General features: G+C 54.3%; 1 protein-coding gene across 1 annotated transcript; it reads right to left on the reverse strand.

Moving 5' to 3' along the window:
- Positions 1–3: 3 nt before the first annotated feature.
- On the reverse strand, positions 4–8,085 carry MECR (mitochondrial trans-2-enoyl-CoA reductase). Its single transcript, XM_051807210.1, has 10 exons — positions 7,850–8,085; positions 6,026–6,123; positions 5,256–5,387; positions 3,679–3,822; positions 3,492–3,594; positions 3,036–3,138; positions 2,534–2,607; positions 2,055–2,115; positions 1,120–1,192; positions 4–825 (listed from the first exon to the last, which is right to left on the reverse strand). Exons 1-10 carry the CDS (start codon positions 8,008–8,010, stop codon positions 662–664), a joined length of 1,113 nt encoding a protein of 370 aa, XP_051663170.1. The 5' UTR covers positions 8,011–8,085; the 3' UTR covers positions 4–661.
- Between the last annotated feature and the right edge of the window lie 9,629 nt (positions 8,086–17,714).

Genomic DNA, 17,714 nt, shown 5'->3' on the forward strand with positions numbered 1-17,714 from the left:
ACGTTGTTGGTTGTTTTCGGTAATAAATCGTTTCATTTTGCTGTGTCCATCCTCTGCAGTGTCACAGTCACTGTCCCACACCCGGGCAGGGGGGCCTTCAGGGATGCCAAGGGTCTGGCTCCAGCTGGGATGGGCCAAAAGCTCCAGCACTCACAGTGCCCTTGACAAAATCCAGCAGATCCCAGGGCTCCTCCAGGAGCTGCAGCAGCACCAGGGTCACTCCAACCACAGCAACACCTCAGTGCTTTGGGGAGTTTGTGCCCCTTCCCCAGCTTGGGGGCAGGAGGGTTGCAAGGAGGCAACTTGGGCTTTTCCTGCCCATCCCACCTGGGATAACTACAGCAGTGCAGGAGGCAGCAGTGCAGCTCCCTCAGCTCCAAAAATATACATAAGGGGGAACTGCTGCTCTTTTGACACCCTGAGCTGATTGAGCCACTGTTTGGGCTCCCAAACTCACCCCAGCTAAGGTGAGGTGCAGCCTCCCTCCAGCAGCACTTCCACACAAAGCTGCGGAGGCTTTGAGAGTTTTCAGTGGCCACCCACAAGTTAAAAAGCAAAGGAAAAAAGAAAATCCACGGATCTGGAGGTTTTTTTCCCCCCCAAGTCTGTGGACAAGAAGTGGGGCTGTGCTGGAGCACGACAGGGCTCCAGGAGCTGCGGGTCAGAGGAGGAGGATCTGCTTGGAGGACACAAAGGGCTTCATGGAGGCCTCCAGGGCTGCCCTGTAGTCCTGGAGCAGGACCTCGGTGCTGGCGGGCGCGGTGAGCTGTCCCCTCTGGATCAGCTGGCACAGGGTGTCCATCATCCCAGCCACGCTCTCCTGGTCTGCACGGGGAGGGAAGGAGGGAGCTGTCACTGTGCTGTGCCAGCACCATCCTGGGAAACACCCACTCAAAGCCATACAGGGCCCTGGGTGTGATGTGCCCCCAGCTCGGGCACGTGGGATGAGGGGAGAGGCCCTGGGGTGGTGACAGGGCACAGTCCCTGCCCAAGCCAGGTGTTTCAGTGCCCTGGGGATGAGCAGCACTCGTGACACGAGTGAGAGTGAGGAACACGGTGCCAGTGGGGTGGTTTGGGAGCCGCTCCCGTGCCCACCCTCAGTCCCCCACCCCGGCTCACCCTGCGCGTGGTCCTTCCGCCACTGGGTCATCCAGAACCCGCGGAGCCGCACGTCCCGGAAGATGAAGGCACTCTGTGGAGAGGGAATGTGCACCCAGTGACACCCCTGGGTCCTCTCACACACCCAGGGACACCTGTGGGTCCCCTCACACACCCAGTGACACCCCTGGGTCCCCTCACACACCCAGTGACACCCCTGGGTCCCCTCACACACCTAGTGACACCCCTGGGTCCTCTCACACACCCAGGGACACCTGTGGGTCCTCTCACACACCCAGGGACACCCCTGGGTCCCCTCACACACCCAGTGACACCCCTGGGTCCCCTCACACACCCAGGGACACCTGTGGGTCCCCTCACACACCTAGTGACACCCCTGGGTCCTCTCACACACCCAGGGACACCTGTGGGTCCCCACACACCCCCAGTGACACCCCTGGGTCCCCTCACACACCCAGTGAGACCCACCTGCCCCTCGTGCACCCTGTGTCCTCCCACACATGCAGTGACACCCGTGTGTGTCCCCCACACCCAGTGACACCCTTGTGTTGCCTCCCATCCTGACAGCAGTGGGAGGTGGCAGTGAGGTCCCTCACCCCCTCGTTAGTGCTCCCATTTGTGACTCAGGGCACAGCAGGATGTGGAGATGGGACTCCAGTGTGGGGTCAGGGTGGGTTTGATCCTCGGCATCCGTGGGGCCGTTTCCCCACTGGGAATTCACAGCAGCCCAAACACACCCTGAATAAAGCCATGAGACCAGCAGTGGGATTCAAGGCAGTTTGGCCCTCCAGGAGCCCATCAGTTAAAAAAAAAGAAGGCTGGAGGCTCTCAGTCTCGATCAGGGTGAGCTGAGCTCCCACAGTGTCGAGCGGGAGCCGAGGGGACATCGCAGTGGATGTGCCCCCAGGGAAATGAAGAGCATCTCCAGTACTCACCACAGGCACCATCACAGGCTGCTTTGCCATCCCCCCGTAGGTGACCATGGTCCCTCTGGGCCTGCAGCAGGAACAGACTGGGTTATGTGGCCCCCAAAGTGCAGCTCTGCCGTTCCCACCTCCCCCTCTGCCGTCCCCAACCCCACTGCTGCACCCCAGGGCTGTCCTCGGACCAAGGGTTCCCCCAGTTACCCCTCAGACCCCGCTTTCCAGGCTCTCCTCCTCCTTCCACACACCAACAGCTGAATTTGAAGCTCAGTGCACCAGTTGTACCCAGCCAGGACGTGGGGGACCTTCATAACTGGACCTCAGCTGCTCCCAGCCACCGGCAGCGTGAGACACGCAGCGATGACGGGTTAACTTTACATCACTGTTGTCATGCCAAACCACTTTTCCACTCATCTTCCCTCTATGAAAGTTCTACAGACTCTGGAGCAGGACCCTCTGGTGCAGGTTTCTGTCCCCAAAGCCAAACTTACTGCAGGTGCCGCAGCATCTCCGTGGTGCTTTTGCCTCCGACGCAGTTCAGGGCGAGCCGGGGCTTGGGGGTGCTCTGCAAGAGTTTAGGAGAAAAGATCCCAAATTTTAGGGCTCCTTTTTTTAGGGTGGGACCGTGGTTCTTGAGGGAGCAACTGCCCTAACCTCAACAGTTACTTAGGGGCAGTTGAGAGTTGTGGAGTTAAAATCTATCACAGAATCAAGGAATGGTTTGGGTCTGAAGGGACTCTAAAGCCCCTCCAGTTCAATCCCCCTGCCATGGGCAGGGACACCTTCCACTTGGTTGCTCCAAGCCCTGTCCAATCAGACCTAAAATCTATGATCCTGCCCTTGTGGAAGCAGCAAAATTCCTCAACTTCTGGGGCTAAATCTTGATCTAGAGGGAAATTTGTCCTTCCCACCATCCCTGCAGCTTTCCCTGCAGTGCTGAACGCAGTGATGGCCCTGGACCATCTCTCTCCATTGGGATCAGCATTGAGGTACCTTAAATATCTCTTTCATCTCTGGCTTTCTCAGCATCTCCTCTGTGACAACGTGGTCTGCACCCAGGGCCATTAGCCTCTCCACCAGCTGTGGGAGATCAGGTCTGGGGGAGGGAAAAAGGAAGGGAAAAAAAGAGGACCTGATGAACCAGGAGGCAGAGTGTCACCTTCTCCTTCCTCCTGCTCATTCCTGTCACTTGGGGACAACGGGGCAGAGGCTGGAGGACACCTTGGAGGAGCAAAGAGAAGATGGGCAGGATGGGTGGGATGGGTGGAAGGGGCAGGATGACCAGCTCCAGCTCCGAAAACCTCCAGCCAACGGTTAACTTTCTCCGCTCATCTTCCCTCTCCAAAAGTTCAAAGGACTCTGGAGTAGGACCCTCCAGCGCTGGTTTCTGTCCCCAAGCCTGTGCCCAAACCACCACCCAGCCCAACTTTTCCTGCCCAGGGGACCCACCTGTCCCTCACCACGTTGATGGTCTTGACACCAGAGGCTCTGGCGATCTGGATGACGGCCTGGCCCACCCCGCTGTTGGCAGCGTTCTGGATGACAGAGTCACCTGGATGGGAACAGATCCCAATTTTCATCGCAGAAGAGGCTGGGAAATCCCCCCAGAATTCCTTCTGCTTGGCAGAAGGCTTACCAGGTGCCAGGGTCTCAAAGTCAGTCAACATCCGTAGCGCTGTGCAGGGGTTGACGCTCAGAGTGGCCGCGCAGAGCACGGGGATGTCACTGGGCACCTTCAGCAGCTTCTCCTCAGGGAACACCCCTCGTGTCCTCCACGTCCCTGGGTTCCAGCAGCAGAGCCACAGGAAGGTGGGAAAGGAAAGGAAAAGGAAAAGGAAAGGTCATGAGACCTTAATTCACACCGTTGGCTTAATGCCAGTCGCGGTAGCATCGCCATGCCGGGCACCTGCTAAACCCTGGAGAGGGAATTAGGGAATAATTTCCCACATGGGTACAGCTAAAACAGTGGATGGATCCCCAGATTTATCACCCAGCAAAGCCTATTCATTTCCCAGGGGGATAATGGGACTGGGGCTCCCCAGGCACAAGGAGTGTGCAGAGATAATGGAAACACTCTCCATCCTACAGATGAGCCCATATATTCAAAGCCAATTTAGGCAGCTTTACTCCCTCTACACTTAAATCCAATTTAACCCTCTATCATCTATTTACAGGTTTTTTATGTTTAAAAATATCCCATTTGGCTCTTAACTTGATCTCTTTCCTTCTTCCATTAAGCAAAAAAAGCCTTTTAAGAAGAAATAGGCAAAGAACAAGCTGTTACACTAAACCAGAAACAACACATTTCAGGCCATTGGCATTTTGGAGGAGCATGGGAGGCATTTGTTGGGAAATGAATTCCCACACTTTCCCAGCAGAGCACTATTAAGGAGCAAACTGCAGTGAGGTGTCCCCATGACCTTGCCCAGGTGAGATGTTTTATCCCAGGCCTTTGGGGAAGCTCTAAGGGGATGGGACAAAACGTGGCTGTTTCCAGGAAAACACAGATTGCTGCAGTGCTTTATAATGGCACAGAAGCCTCACAAAGGGTCTATGCTATAGAAAAGAAGATTATTTCTAAATTTAAATTTAGTATAAGCAATGGCATTGCCACTGCTCCTATTCCAGGTGCTCCAGGTTTTTGCATTGTAAGGGGCTCCTGTGAATAGCAGCCCCTTCCCTGGAGCTGCCCTGGAGGATGAGCAGCATCACTTGCTGGGGCTGTGGAGCAGGAACTGAGCTTGTTTTATAAAAAAAACCACATTAAAATAAAATAGGTGGTGAAAATATAATTTAAATCAAGATATAAACAGGTAAGAGACAACTCCAGCAGTTATCTGACTGTCTGAAACAATCCAGCTCAATATAATTATGATTTAGCTCATAAGGCACTAAATGGGTTCCAACTGCTGCTCCCCTCACCCAAGAGTCCCTAAAAGGGCTTTTTTTCCCCTTTTTGAGTCCCTCCCCATTAGATGTGATGGCTGTAAGTGGAGGGACACGGGGCTCTACTCACCCCCAGCACAGACAGTGCTTTGGAGGGCTGTGATTTTGGACCCCCAAAATCCCCCCACCAGCTCACACAGCAGCACGACTGTGGCTTTGCTCTCTGGGAAAGCTTGGGCAGCTCCCAGCAGGCTCCAGCATCCCCAAAATCCTTGGAGAAGATGCTCTGCAGGTGAGGGATGAGCGAGGGGTCGGGGGCACGCTCACCAAGGCCGGTGTCCGCCGGGATGACCCAGTCCCCGGGTTTCAGAGCCGACACCCGACTCCCGACCTCCAGCACCTCCCCGACTCCTTCGTTCCCTCCCACAGCTGGCAGAGGGGACAGGATGGCATAGGTCCCTGTTGGGAAGCCAGAGGTGAGCTGGAGACCCCATCACACTCGATATTCCCATGCCATGAGCCACCTCCAAAACCTCTGAGACAGCAGAGCTGGACTTTGGCACCCCAGACATTCCCATGCCAGGAGCCATTTCCAAACCCTCCAAGACATCCAATGTTTGACACCCCAAACATTCCCATCCCAGGGGCCATTTCCAAACCCTCCAAGACACTGGAGTTGGATTTTGATATCCCAACATTCCCATCCCAGGGGCCATTTCCAAACCCTCCAAGACATTGGAGTTGGATTTTGATACCCCAACATTCCCATCCCAGGGGCCATTTCCAAACTCTCCAAGAGAGGAGCTAGACTTGGATACCCAAGACATCCCCATCCCAGGAGCCATCTCCAAACTCTCCAAGACATCCAGTGTTTGACACCCCAGACATTCCCATCCCAAGGGCCATCTCCAAACCCTCCAAGACATTGGAGTTGGACTTTGACACCCCAGACATTCCCATCCCAAGGGCCATCTCCAAACCTTCCAAGACAGGAGCTGCACTTTGCTGGTCTTTGTGGGTCCCTTCCAGCTCAGAATATTCTGTGATTCTGAGCACCCCACAAGACTCAATATGCAAAGGATTGATCCAACACATACCTTGGATCATGTTGATGTCAGCAGGATTGATGGGAGCCGCCAACATCTTGACGTGGACATCAGAGTCTCCCAGGTTGGGCACCTCCAGATCCTTCAGTCTGAACAGGGAGACACAAAGGAAAAGGGCACTAAGACCAGCCTGGTGATGTGTTTTGTGCTGTGGTTCAAGATGGAAGGTGATTATATCACCTCCACACACTTAAATTAGCAGCACTGCCTTCCCCATCCCATTAAAAAACTGGATTTATATCAGACAAACGGACAGGTTTTTGGTGGAGGCTACTAAAAGCCAACCACCCAACACAACCCTGTGTCACCAGGCCAAGTGACACTCAGTAATTTTAACAAATTCAACAGATTGTGTAAAAAACCACAGTCTCAACCAACTGGGGATTTTATGGCTTGTCCTGCCCAGTTTGAGCCTTACAGGAACTGGGATGTTTTCAGAAATCTGTGAGAAAAGGAGAAGTCAGGAAGCACGAGACTGGTCTTGCCGAAGAAACGGGGTGATGGCAGCAAATACCAGTGGTGAAAAGCACTGTTGCACAATTTTGGAAAAGCAAAAGTCCTTCCCCAAAAAATCAGGGGGTTCAGTGTCTGGATGTACCCAGATAATGCACTGGCATTTCTAGGGGTGACCTGAGCTGGTGCAAGCAGGGCAGCAAGGCCTCGAGGTCTCCCCCTCTGAGAAAAAGGCCTAAAATCCACCAAAATGTGACCTTCTCCTTCCAAGGTTCTTTGGCTCATGATGACACCAAGCACCAGCTGCTGAACCCAAAAAACACTCATGACCAGCTTGGTCCCTAAACTGGGACCTCAAAGAGAATCCCCACAGATGGGATGCAACCCAGGATGAATTTGGGGTGCAGCACTACTGAGGGCTCGGACCTCCCCATCATACCCCAAATGAGGCAAGAATGGGGAAGGAGCAGCAGCAGGTCGGTGGGGGATGAGGGGACCCCCTCAGCATCTGCCTGTGAGACCATGGGGGCACCCCAGGGTCCCCCTGTGTGCTCAGGAGCCTCTGGGCACCCTTGGCACTGCCATGGGGGTTCCACAGGGAGCTGCAACCCCTCCCCTGGGGTGAGTGACCCCCAACCCTGTGCACTGCCCCCCCAAAGCAGCCCTCCAGCAACCCCAGACCTCACCTGCAACCCCACCCCACCCCGCACCCCTCTGCCAGCCCCCACCCCAGCCTTGGCCCTACACCTGCCCCCCCCTCAATACAATGGCCCCCAAATTCACCCCCACCCCACTCCTGCACCCACCCTGCAATGCACCCCAACAGGACCCTCCCTGCACCTCCAGTGACGCCCCCATTCCTGTACCTCATCACGATCCACCCCAATACAGCCCCCCCTGCACCCCCACTGTCCCCCCGCTCCTGCACCCCAATACAGCCCCCCCTGAACCCCCACCCCATTCCCCCACCCCATTACAGTGCACTCCAGTACAGCCCCCTCTGCACTTCAACACCCCCCACCCTATTCCTGCACCCCCCTGCAACTCACCCCAATACAGCCCCCTACACCCCGCTGTCCCCCCTATTCCTGCACCCCAATACAGCCCCCTACACCCCGCTGTCCCCCTATTCCTGCACCCCAATACAGCCCCCTACACCCCGCTGTCCCCCCTATTCCTGCACCCCAATACAGCCCCCTACACCCCCGCTGTCCCCCCTATTCCTGCACCCCAATACAGCCCCCTACACCCCGCTGTCCCCCCTATTCCTGCACCCCAATACAGCCCCCTACACCCCGCTGTCCCCCCTATTCCTGCACCCCAATACAGCTCCTCCTGCACCCCCAATGTGCCCCCTCTTACTGCACCACGCTCGGGGGCTCCCCGTGCCGCTCATAGACCAGCCCGCGGGGGGCGGACCCGGCCGAGGCCGATCGAGCGCGAACTGGGGGGGTCCGAACTGGGGGGGTCCGAATTGGGGGGCTCCGCGCCCCCCGCAGCACCCGCGCTGCCGCCCGCTGCATTCGGCTCCGCTCGGCTGGGCTCGGCTCCGCTCGGCTGGGCTCGGCTCCGCTCGGCTGGGCTCGGCTCCGCTCGGCTCCGTTCGGCTCAGTTCGGCCTCGCTCGGCTCTCCCCGGTGACACCGCCAGGGCAGTCCCGCCCCCCCGGGTCGGCCCCGCCCACTCCCGCCTTAAGGCGGCCCGGCCACCCCTGCGATGAGTGGGTGGGGGCTTAGCGAGGTCGTCCTGGCTGGTTGCTTGTTTCCCGGCTGGTTGGTCGTTTCCCGGCTGAGTGGTTGTTTCCCAGCTTAGAACGCTTCCATCAACGCTGCCTCCGAACAATCCTAAACATCCACTGGTCAGATTATGTGACCAACACATCTGTTCTAGAACAAGCAGCAGTCACAAGCATTGAGGCCACGTTGCTGAGAACACAGCTGGCCTGGGCAGGGCACGTCTCAAGGATGAAGGAGCACTGCCTCCCTAAGATCCTGTTCTATGGTGAACTTGCCACCGGCTACCACATGAGAGGAGCCCCAAAGAGAAGATGCAAGGACTGCCTGAAACAACATCTCAGCCTTGGCCATATTGATCATCATAACTGGTCTACTCTGGCCTCCAATTGGGAGGTCTGCAGACACAGCATCTCTAACACTGCTGATGCCTTTGAGAACGCAGCAGGATCACCCTCGAGGAGAAAAGACAACGCAGAAAGAACCGAGTCTTTCTGCTGTGCCTTTTGCAATCAGACATGTCTATCTCATATTGGCCTCATAAGCCACCAGCGTGTTTGTAACAAACGTGGGTAGAGCCTTCCCAAATCTCCGTTCACGAAGCCCGGCCATGATGATGATGATGATGTTTCCCAGCTGGTTGTCCCAACGCTCCTCCTAAAATCATTAACTGTGCCAATGTCAGCGCAGCCAAGCTCCTTGTGCCAGCCCAGAAGCCTCGGCGGGTGGGCACAGGAGCATCCTGCTGCATCTGTGTGATCGCAGGACCCTGGAATTATTTAGGTTGGAAAAGACCTCTAAGATCATCGTTTTGAGCTCTGTCGCCCGAGTGGCACCACAGTGACACTCGCTGTGATTTGCTGTGGTTTTTATCCCTGAAAACCTGTTGATGGCAGAGATTTTTATCCCTTGGTTTAGGAGGAGGAGTTGAGCCCAGCAGGTTAAGCCCGACCCCAGGAGTTAAGCCCGACCTCAGGAACCTCGTGTGGGCTGTGTGTGCTCAGCTGCAGCTCTCCCAGCACTTCATCAACATCCCATCCCTGGAAGCTGGAGCAATCAAGGCCAGGTTGGAGCAACCTGGGCTAGTGGAAGGTGTCCCTGCCCATGGCAGGGGGTGGAAGTGAATGAGCTTTCAGGCTTTTCCAAGCCAAACCATTCTGTGTTTTAGGGAGAAAAGCCCCTTTTCTTCGATTTATTTCCGGCCACCCTATCTGGGACGAATGCACCCACCACAAGCAGGGAGAGCTGCAGGGAAATGTTCATCAGATGATTATTTAAAACAACAGATGCCTGACACAAGTGGAGAGGAAAAAAAAAAATCTCTGAGAGTAATTTAATTCAATGTTTTGTATAATTATCTTGAAGGAAAGGTCTCATTTATTCTTCCAATTAAAGCTGATGAGATTGGAGGGGGAAAAGGGAAGCGGAGCCTCCTGCCTTCCCCATCGACCTGTCACAGCAGAACAAACAGCAGGGCTTAAAAATGATTCCTCACGTGAGATTGGACTTCTCTGGGTGCTGGGAGAGCCTGTATATGAATCTTGGTTTGCTCAGCACAGTCTGTGGAGTTAGCAGATTCCTCCCTTAACACCATCCCTCCCTATGCCAGCCCTGGAGCTCCACTAGTCCCCACGGCCCAGAGCATTCCAGGGGGTTGAGAACCCCTTGGTGGGACCAGGGGGTGTCCCTGGTGGGTCGGGAGCTCCAAAGGGAAGTGGTCACATCCTGCTCCTCCCAGACTTTGGCATCTGCAGTTTGGGGGATCAATTCTGTCCCCGCTCTACAGCACTAAAAATAGACTTCTCCCACAGTTTAGTGGGATCCTGAGCACATCCATGTCCTCTCACCATCCAAGGAGATGAGGCTGTCTAGGTAATTAAACTGCTGGACTGATTGGAGCTCTGATGGGCCAATGGTGATGTGGGGATGATGGAAGACTTCCTGAGGTGCAGGTTGATAGAGAACTTCTGTCTTCTTTAAGCTGACTTCCAGCCCAAGGAGCTCAGCAGCGTGTGGCAAAGGGTTAATCACTAATTAAAGCAGCCAAATGAGAGGCCTCTCCATCCCCTTACAAACATGTGCCCCCACAAACAGGGGCTGGCAGACAATTTATGATTATTCTGTTGATGTTTCTCCTGTAACAAGCACAATTTCTGGGTGATTAATGACTACTTCATATCCTGGAATTGCACTTTTTTGTAGGAGAGATGCATGAAAATCCCCTTTGCAGTTGAGGGTTTGGGAGTGGGTGGGGAGAGGAGGAAGAGGAGATGGTTCCTCAGCACTTGGATCTGGCCAGGGGAAGGAGTGATGCTCTGTGCTCCTCCTGCTATTGTTAATGAGCTATAATTCATCATATTATGATTTATGCAGCCACTGATTAATTGGAGTTGCTCATACTCAGCCATGGCCTGAAAGCAGAAGTGCTGCCAATAAGTTTGTGCAGAGCAGGGTGGGAACAAGCACCTGGGTGACACCAGGGTGACACTTGCTGTGATTTTATCCCTGAAACCTGTTGAGGACAGAGATTTTATCCCCTGGTTTAGGGGGGAATAACCCCAGCAGGTTAAGCCCGACCCCAGGAGCACAGTGCTCTCCCAGCACTCAATCAAGTTAATGTGGAATTATTAATTAACTGCTTATAAAATTGACACACTTTTTAATTAAAGGGGATAATAATCTATTGCCTTTTCGGTGGAGAAATTGAAAGTGTGCCTGCTTAGCTTAGGAATAATTAGGGAAGCTGAGGCTGGAGAGATCACTGGGAAGGGGTTTTGGGGGGGGGCTTTTGGTGTTACATCTCAGTGGCTGTCCCACCACAGCCAGAGGTGGTCCAAGCCCTGCTGGATCTTCTGGACATTGGGTCAGGATACTGGGCTGGGATCCCAGGGCTGGGATGCACCAACAGGTAAAAACAATGTGCAAAATAATTCCCTTTTCCTGGCAGAGAAGGGGGTGCTCAGGATCACCCTGTGGAGGGGCTGCACCGACCCCTTCTCCCTTTTCTTCCTGGTCACTGCAGCCACCATCCTCCTCCTCCTCCTTCTGTGAACAGTGGAGAGTCTTGGGGCCGGGTCCATCCCCACCTCCTGTTTTTTACAAGGCTTAGGGCTGTTATTTTCCCATTTGGAGCCCCGCTCTCCCCAAACCCAGTGTGCTGGCAGAGCCCCCTGGCTCTGACGTACATCCCCTTTTATTAGACATGCCTGAACCTTTGAATGAAAAACACATTGTCCTTAAAGACCTGCTTTACATAATCCTTGGCTTATCCCTGAATCCCTCGTTTAACACCTCTGATGGGGGCTGGACAATCCCATAAACTCTTGAATCCTTCACCTTAAAGCTTGTGCTCGATGCTCCCGGCTCTGCGTGGTGGCGAAGGCAGTGGGATGGGATGTCCAAGGAGATTTTATTTCATTTTCTAAGCACACTGACAGCTGTTTCTGGCCTCTCTGTGTTGTTTTTGTTGGTTTTTTTTAATCCTCCTTTAAATTGTTTCATTGTCAGATAATTGAAAAAAAAAAATGTATGGAAAGAAACAGGACGCTCGGCGGCGAATGGAGAATTGATGAGTTCTGATCCTCTGCCAGGGAGATGAACAAGGAGGATTCAGCTCCAGCCGTAAATAAGGAAGGAGAGGGAGATGCTGAGAGGATCCAGCTGTGCTGGGACATCGTCCTTGCTTGCTCCTTGCTTTTCCCATCCCTGCTTTTTCCTTTGCCTCCGGTCCTCGGGTTGTGCGGTGGAGTTTGTCCATCTCTGGGTTCTCAGGGGATTTAATGCAAAAATCATCCTGTTCAGGCATCTTTCCAGCTTGGGACAGTGCAGGAGCTGGGCCTGGGGTCATTGTTTGGGGGTTGATGCAGAATTGAGGTGTGTGTCCAAAGGGAATCATCCAAGTGTGTGTGGGGGGGGGCACAGCTGGAGGGGGGAGATGCTGCTTTTGGGGAGATGCTGCTTTTGAGCCCCATGTTGCCCTGATGACACCCAAAGGTGTCATCACCCCTGTGTGACTTTGCAGGGACATCTCTTGAAACAGCCTGAAAAGTTGCCCAGGTGAAGAAAAGCACCAACTCACTGTCTTTTATCCTTTTTAAACCGTGTTTTAACTTTTCTTTTTTTTCCTCCTGTTGGCTGCAGACCCGAAATGCTCCTACTGGAAACTGTGTGAGCCTGACCCATCTTAATTTGGGAAAAGAACTGATGGATCAGAGGGTTCTGCTGGTTCCAAAGCCAGTTGGTTTTGTTTGTTCCTGTTAAATGCCCGATGAGCCCTTTTTGTCTCCAACTGCTGAGCGCATCCTTTCTCCAGAGGGGTTTGGAAAACCACCAAACCAGAGCTGCTGATGCTCAGAGGAGGCCAAACAAGAGGCAGGAGAGCTGACACTCGGATGATTTGCCTCCCCCCTCAAAAAACAAAACCCCTTCTCTGAGGCAATGCCAAAGGACGTGGCACAGAGAGTTTTGGTGAAAATTTGCTTGGGTTTAATGCCTTTATTCTGGATTTTTGTTTTGTTTTGGGGTTTTGTTTGTTTGTTTGTGTTTTTTTGTTTCTGTTTGGTTTTTGGTTTGGTGGGTTTCTTTGTTTGTTTGTTTTTAAATTACATTGGTTTTATTTCAAAGTTCAGGGACAGGGAAATCCACTCAGTTGGAATGGCAGCTGGGCTGAATAAGTGCTGAGTGGCTGGTTGGACAGACATTCCATGGTACTCTGGAATATTTTTGGGGTGAAAAAGCTGTAAAAATTCCAGGAGCAAATATGGCTCTCCCAGACATTTCCAGATGTGGGGTAGGGACTAAAACAGAATCTTGTGTCCCCAGTAATGTGATTTTTAACTGTTTTACGTGAAAAAGCTGTCAGATGCTGGGTTAGGAACCACAGGGAAGTGCAGAGCTACTCCTCTATTTCAACCCCACCATCATGGAGGTCTTTCCAGGAATTAAAAAAGAGACAAAAATGACCCAAAGTGAGATAAATAGGCCCCAAAAAAGGGTGGCTGGAGGAAACATTTGGGCTAAACCTACTGGAGTGGCAGCAAAGCAGCTGGTGGGTGCAGTGGGTGCAACCCCAGGTGGGTCTGGAGGTGACACCAGTGGTACCAGTGTCCCCACATCTGTCACACTCCATGGAGGACTGACATGGGACATTTTAGTGGGGTGGCAGAGGGGGGGACAAGCAGAGCCCTGATAAGTGTTGGGATTTTAGATTTTGAAGTGGAGCTGCTGCCTCTGGAGGGAGGACCTGGGCATTTGCATCACTCTGAGGAAATCCCTGTAAAATCCCACTGGGGGGATTGATGGCACTGGGAGATCAGCTGGAGCCCTGCAGGGCCAGCCCAGGGGCTCCCGGCTGCCTCGCTGGCTCCGGAGCATCTCCCACAGGGACTGGGATGCTGCCATGGGATGTGCTGGATGTTTCACCTGCAGTGCAGCTCATGGGAAACGCAGGGGCAGCTTGAGAAAGCTCCTTTTGCGAGGAAAAGCAACCCTTCTCCTTGGGATTAGTGCCTGGGGTGAAAAAAGAGCAGTTTGCTGGATGTGTGTGGACCCCAGACTCAGCCACATGTGGGGCATCCGTGAGGCTGTGCCACTGAGCACTCAACAACACACTGTTGGAGCAGCACCTGGGGGAGGATTTAGCTCTGGGTGTTGGCACTGATCCTTGGGCTTCCCAATTCCCTACGGAGAAACCCCAGTGCCCTTTGAGCCCAAACCCAGAGGTGGGTCGGGTCGGGTCTTAAATAACATCTAACATCTAACATTTTCCTGGCTATTTCCTCTGGAAGCTCTTGTTCATCCCTTGCACTGAACAGGAATAGGGAGTTTTCTTTGGATGAAGGCACAGGAGTTATTTCATCCCTTTCAGGCTGTGATAACTCATCTAATAGCCCCATTACATCCGGCCACGGCACCGCGTCTGACCGCTCAGGGCTGGACAGACGGGGAGGGGAACAGCAGGATGAGATAATCTATTTTGTCTGTTAAGAAAAGGAAAAGGGCTTTTGGCATTAGCGAAATGCAGGTGATTTGAGAAAATAGCAGGGACTCGTTGGAGGGAAGGAACTGGATGGGGGTGTAATAGGTGGAGGCAGAGAAAAAGCAAAAGGAGGGATGTGAGGGGAAGAGGGAGAGAGGCTGGAGGAAAGGGAAAAGGAGGGAAAAAGGCAGAAGGGGAAGATTTGTGGGTGAAATGACTTAAAATTCAGTGTAGGGGGTTGTGTCCCCAGGCTGTTTGCTGCAGGGAAGGCACTGCCAGGAGCGAGCCAGGGAGGGGCCGAGGGCTCTGTGTCCTGTGGGTTCGATGGGGAAAAATGGGGAATTATTGTGCTGGCAGTAAAGGTGGTATTCTGAAAGAAATTAAAATTTAATGAGTTTTGGCATGGAAAGCCCTGGTCAGCGTGGAGATGGTCCAGCTGGTTTGGGGGAGGCCGGTGGGTGCCACAGCTCTATCCTGCAGCTACTGGGATAAGGGCTCAGGGCAGCCCCTCTCCCTCAATCAGAGGGGTTTACAGAGATATTTGAGAGGAAAAAAAAATCCTCCCCAAAGTACCATGGACTCCTAAGAGATTAAAAGCCCCAAATCCCAGCTTTTTGCCCCCAGCCTGGGAGAAGCCACAAGATGTGACGGGGCCGGGCTGCGCTGGCGGCTGCTGTCACCGAGCACCCCGGGGCTGAAAACATTTCTCCCTCGAGTGGGAGGGACAGTTCCAGTGGAGACCATTTGCAATCACAGCAGGGCCTATATTTTTCCTGCAAATGACTATACTTGAAGAGCGATTACTTCATTTTAACTCGATTGCTCCTGCAAGACGCTCGGGGCTGATGGCAGCGGGGAGACAGGGCAGGGGAAGGGCTGGGACTCGTGTGGAACCCATCCTTCCAGTGCTCAGGGTGGAAGGAGATGCTTGGCAAGGAATCAGAGATAGGATTTGCACTCCAGGAATGGGGTAGAGCTTGGTCCTGACGGGTTGTCAGTGGCTCCATCCCTGTAGCTGCGTGGAGAAGTGCTGTCTGTCCATCTGTACTTCCATCCTCCCTGCTTCCCTTTGTCCCCTCCACGCAGGATTAGTCCCAGGCCATGTGTGATGGGTGCTGTGCTGTGCCATCCCTGTGCTCCTGTCTGTACCCCTGTCCCTGCTCTGGCCCCACCTGGGGAGGTGGTGACAGGCCCTTGGCCAAACTTCCCTGCCTTTCAGACCTGTTGGGCAGACGGGATTTGAGCTGGATGTGCTGGAGGGGGAATTGTCCTCATCCAGAGCCCCAGGGACAATTCCTGCTTGTCCCCAAACCTGGTGGCACTATGAATGAATCCCTTCTATGCATGCACCACCCCCTCCATGCATCCCAGCCATGCATCCCTCCACACATCCAGCAGCTCCATCACCCCAGGAGGTTCCTCCAAGCCCCTTCCCCAGGGAAGGAACCCCTGGGAGGTGACGGCTTCCCGTGCCCTGGGCCAGTGCCAGCCCTTCCCTGGAACAAGGAGCCTTTGTGGAGCCCAATCCTGCAAAATTCAGGCTGTGTCCTGTGTGCATTAATGATCCTGGTTAAGCAGCACGATGTGTCACCAAGAGAATCCCAGAGCTCACCTGAGGAGGTGGTAGTTGGGACTGGGGCTGTGAGGTAATGGAGCAGGATAGTGACTCACAGGGAATTGAGGGCAGTTCTGTTGTGACAGGCTGGCTGCAAAAAAAAAAACCCTTTTTATTTCAGTTTGCAAAGCGATTGGTTTGGAAACACAATTTTGGAGTTTAAAAGGCAGTGGGAAGCACAGTGCAGGGCTCCAAGAGGCTTGTGTGCCTTAAAAACTCCGTGTTTCCAGGTTGGTTCCCCCAGAATCCTGGGAATATCCTGCTGCTGCTTGGCCTCAGATGCCTCTCCCTGCTGAAATGAGATGTTTCTGTTCAGCTGCTGGGACAACCCCCCCCATATTCCTCCCCAGTCTGGGCAGAGAGTGTGCCCAGCTCATCCATTGGGTGCTGCATGACCCAGGTCCTCTTCCCAGCAGGATTTTGGGGGTTTTTCCCTTACTTGGGGTCTGGGGGACCCAGCAATGCCAGCACTGTGCCAGCCCTTCCCTGCCTTTGCTGCCACATATCTAAGCAGCTTAATTCCCTTATCAGGCATTATTTTAACAGGCTTTTAGCCCTGCTGGGAGGGGATTTGTCAGGATCTCTCTGTGCTTGGCACGGGGCACATCCACACCTGGCTGGGGGCTGGTGTGCTCTGGAGAGGGGTGTCCATCACCCTCTGCCCTCCCCCCAAATTGTGCTGGTCTGGCTGGGTGGGTGCTGCTCTGGTTTGTCCCTGGATTCCCCGTGGGAACAGATGAATCACTGCAAGTGTCACCCTGGAGCTTACCTGGCTGGAGGGCTGCTGGGAGCAACTGGGGAGACTGGGAATGGAGGGGAAATGTTGTGCAGCAACACAGGGAGGGGTGACACTGCCAGGGGGATGTTTGGGGCTGGGGCTCTGGGGTGACCCCAGATCTGCTGAGCCCCTGTCCCAGGGAGGAGGGGGCAGGGATGGGCTGTGCAGCATCCCTGGGTCAGTAGGTTAGTGCAGTGGGTCAGTGCAGTGTCCCCAGGGCTGTGCAGTGTCCCCAGGGCTGTGCAGTGTCCCTGGGTCAGTAGGTTAGTGCAGTGGGTCAGTGCAGTGTCCCCAGAGCTGTGCAGTGTCCCCAGGGCTGTGCAGTGTCCCTGGGTCAGTAGGTTAGTGCAGTGGGTCAGTGCAGTGTCCCCAGAGCTGTGCAGTGACCCCAAATAACAAAGCCATCCCAACACAGAGAAGTAGCACGGCAGCATCCCTGGGGATGAGCTAACTTGGATGAAGATTTTGGTGCTAGTGGGCGGTGTTGTCCCACTTCCAGGACTGGGAGCTTCCCGGTGGATTCACCAGGCTCAGAAACACCCAGGTACCATCCCCTGTCCCCGCCTCACCCTGCTGGGGGCTGGCACTGTGTGCTGCCTGGGCAACATCATGGCAGGGTGATGCCAACACCAGGGCTTCTCCCTGTGTGACCTGGGGTGAAAACTCCCAATATTTCCAGCGTTGTTTCCCTCTGCCTTCCAAGTTTCCCTCTGCCCAAGCAGTCTCCCACCCTGTAGCCACAGCCAGGGCTGGGTGACCCGAGCACGGATCACGCCGGAAAGCTGATGCAAAGCCCCCCCTCCTCCTCACCCCAAACCTTTGGGAAAAACATTTTCCTCCAGAAACAGGGCTGGAGAGGATGTCGGTGAACAAGGGGCCTTTCATCCCCGCTGGCAGCGCCGACAGGGACACCGGGGGCTGCCAGTGCTCCGTGCCCGTTCCTGCGCCTGCGCCCGGGAAAGGGACGGAGATTTTCCTTCCCTCTGAAAACCCTCTTGGGGTTTTCTCCTTCCTGCTTGCTCTGTGTCCTGCACCCCTCTCTCTCCACCCTGGGGGACAGTGGCTTTGCTGGGTGTCACTGGGGTCCCCTGTGGCACTGCCACTCCCCATCCAGCCTTGTTTCCA

Source organism: Manacus candei, unplaced genomic scaffold, assembly GCF_025592945.1.
Source record: "Manacus candei isolate 608988 ecotype Guabito, Panama unplaced genomic scaffold, ASM2559294v1 h1tg000070l, whole genome shotgun sequence".
Lineage (NCBI taxonomy): Eukaryota > Metazoa > Chordata > Aves > Passeriformes > Pipridae > Manacus > Manacus candei.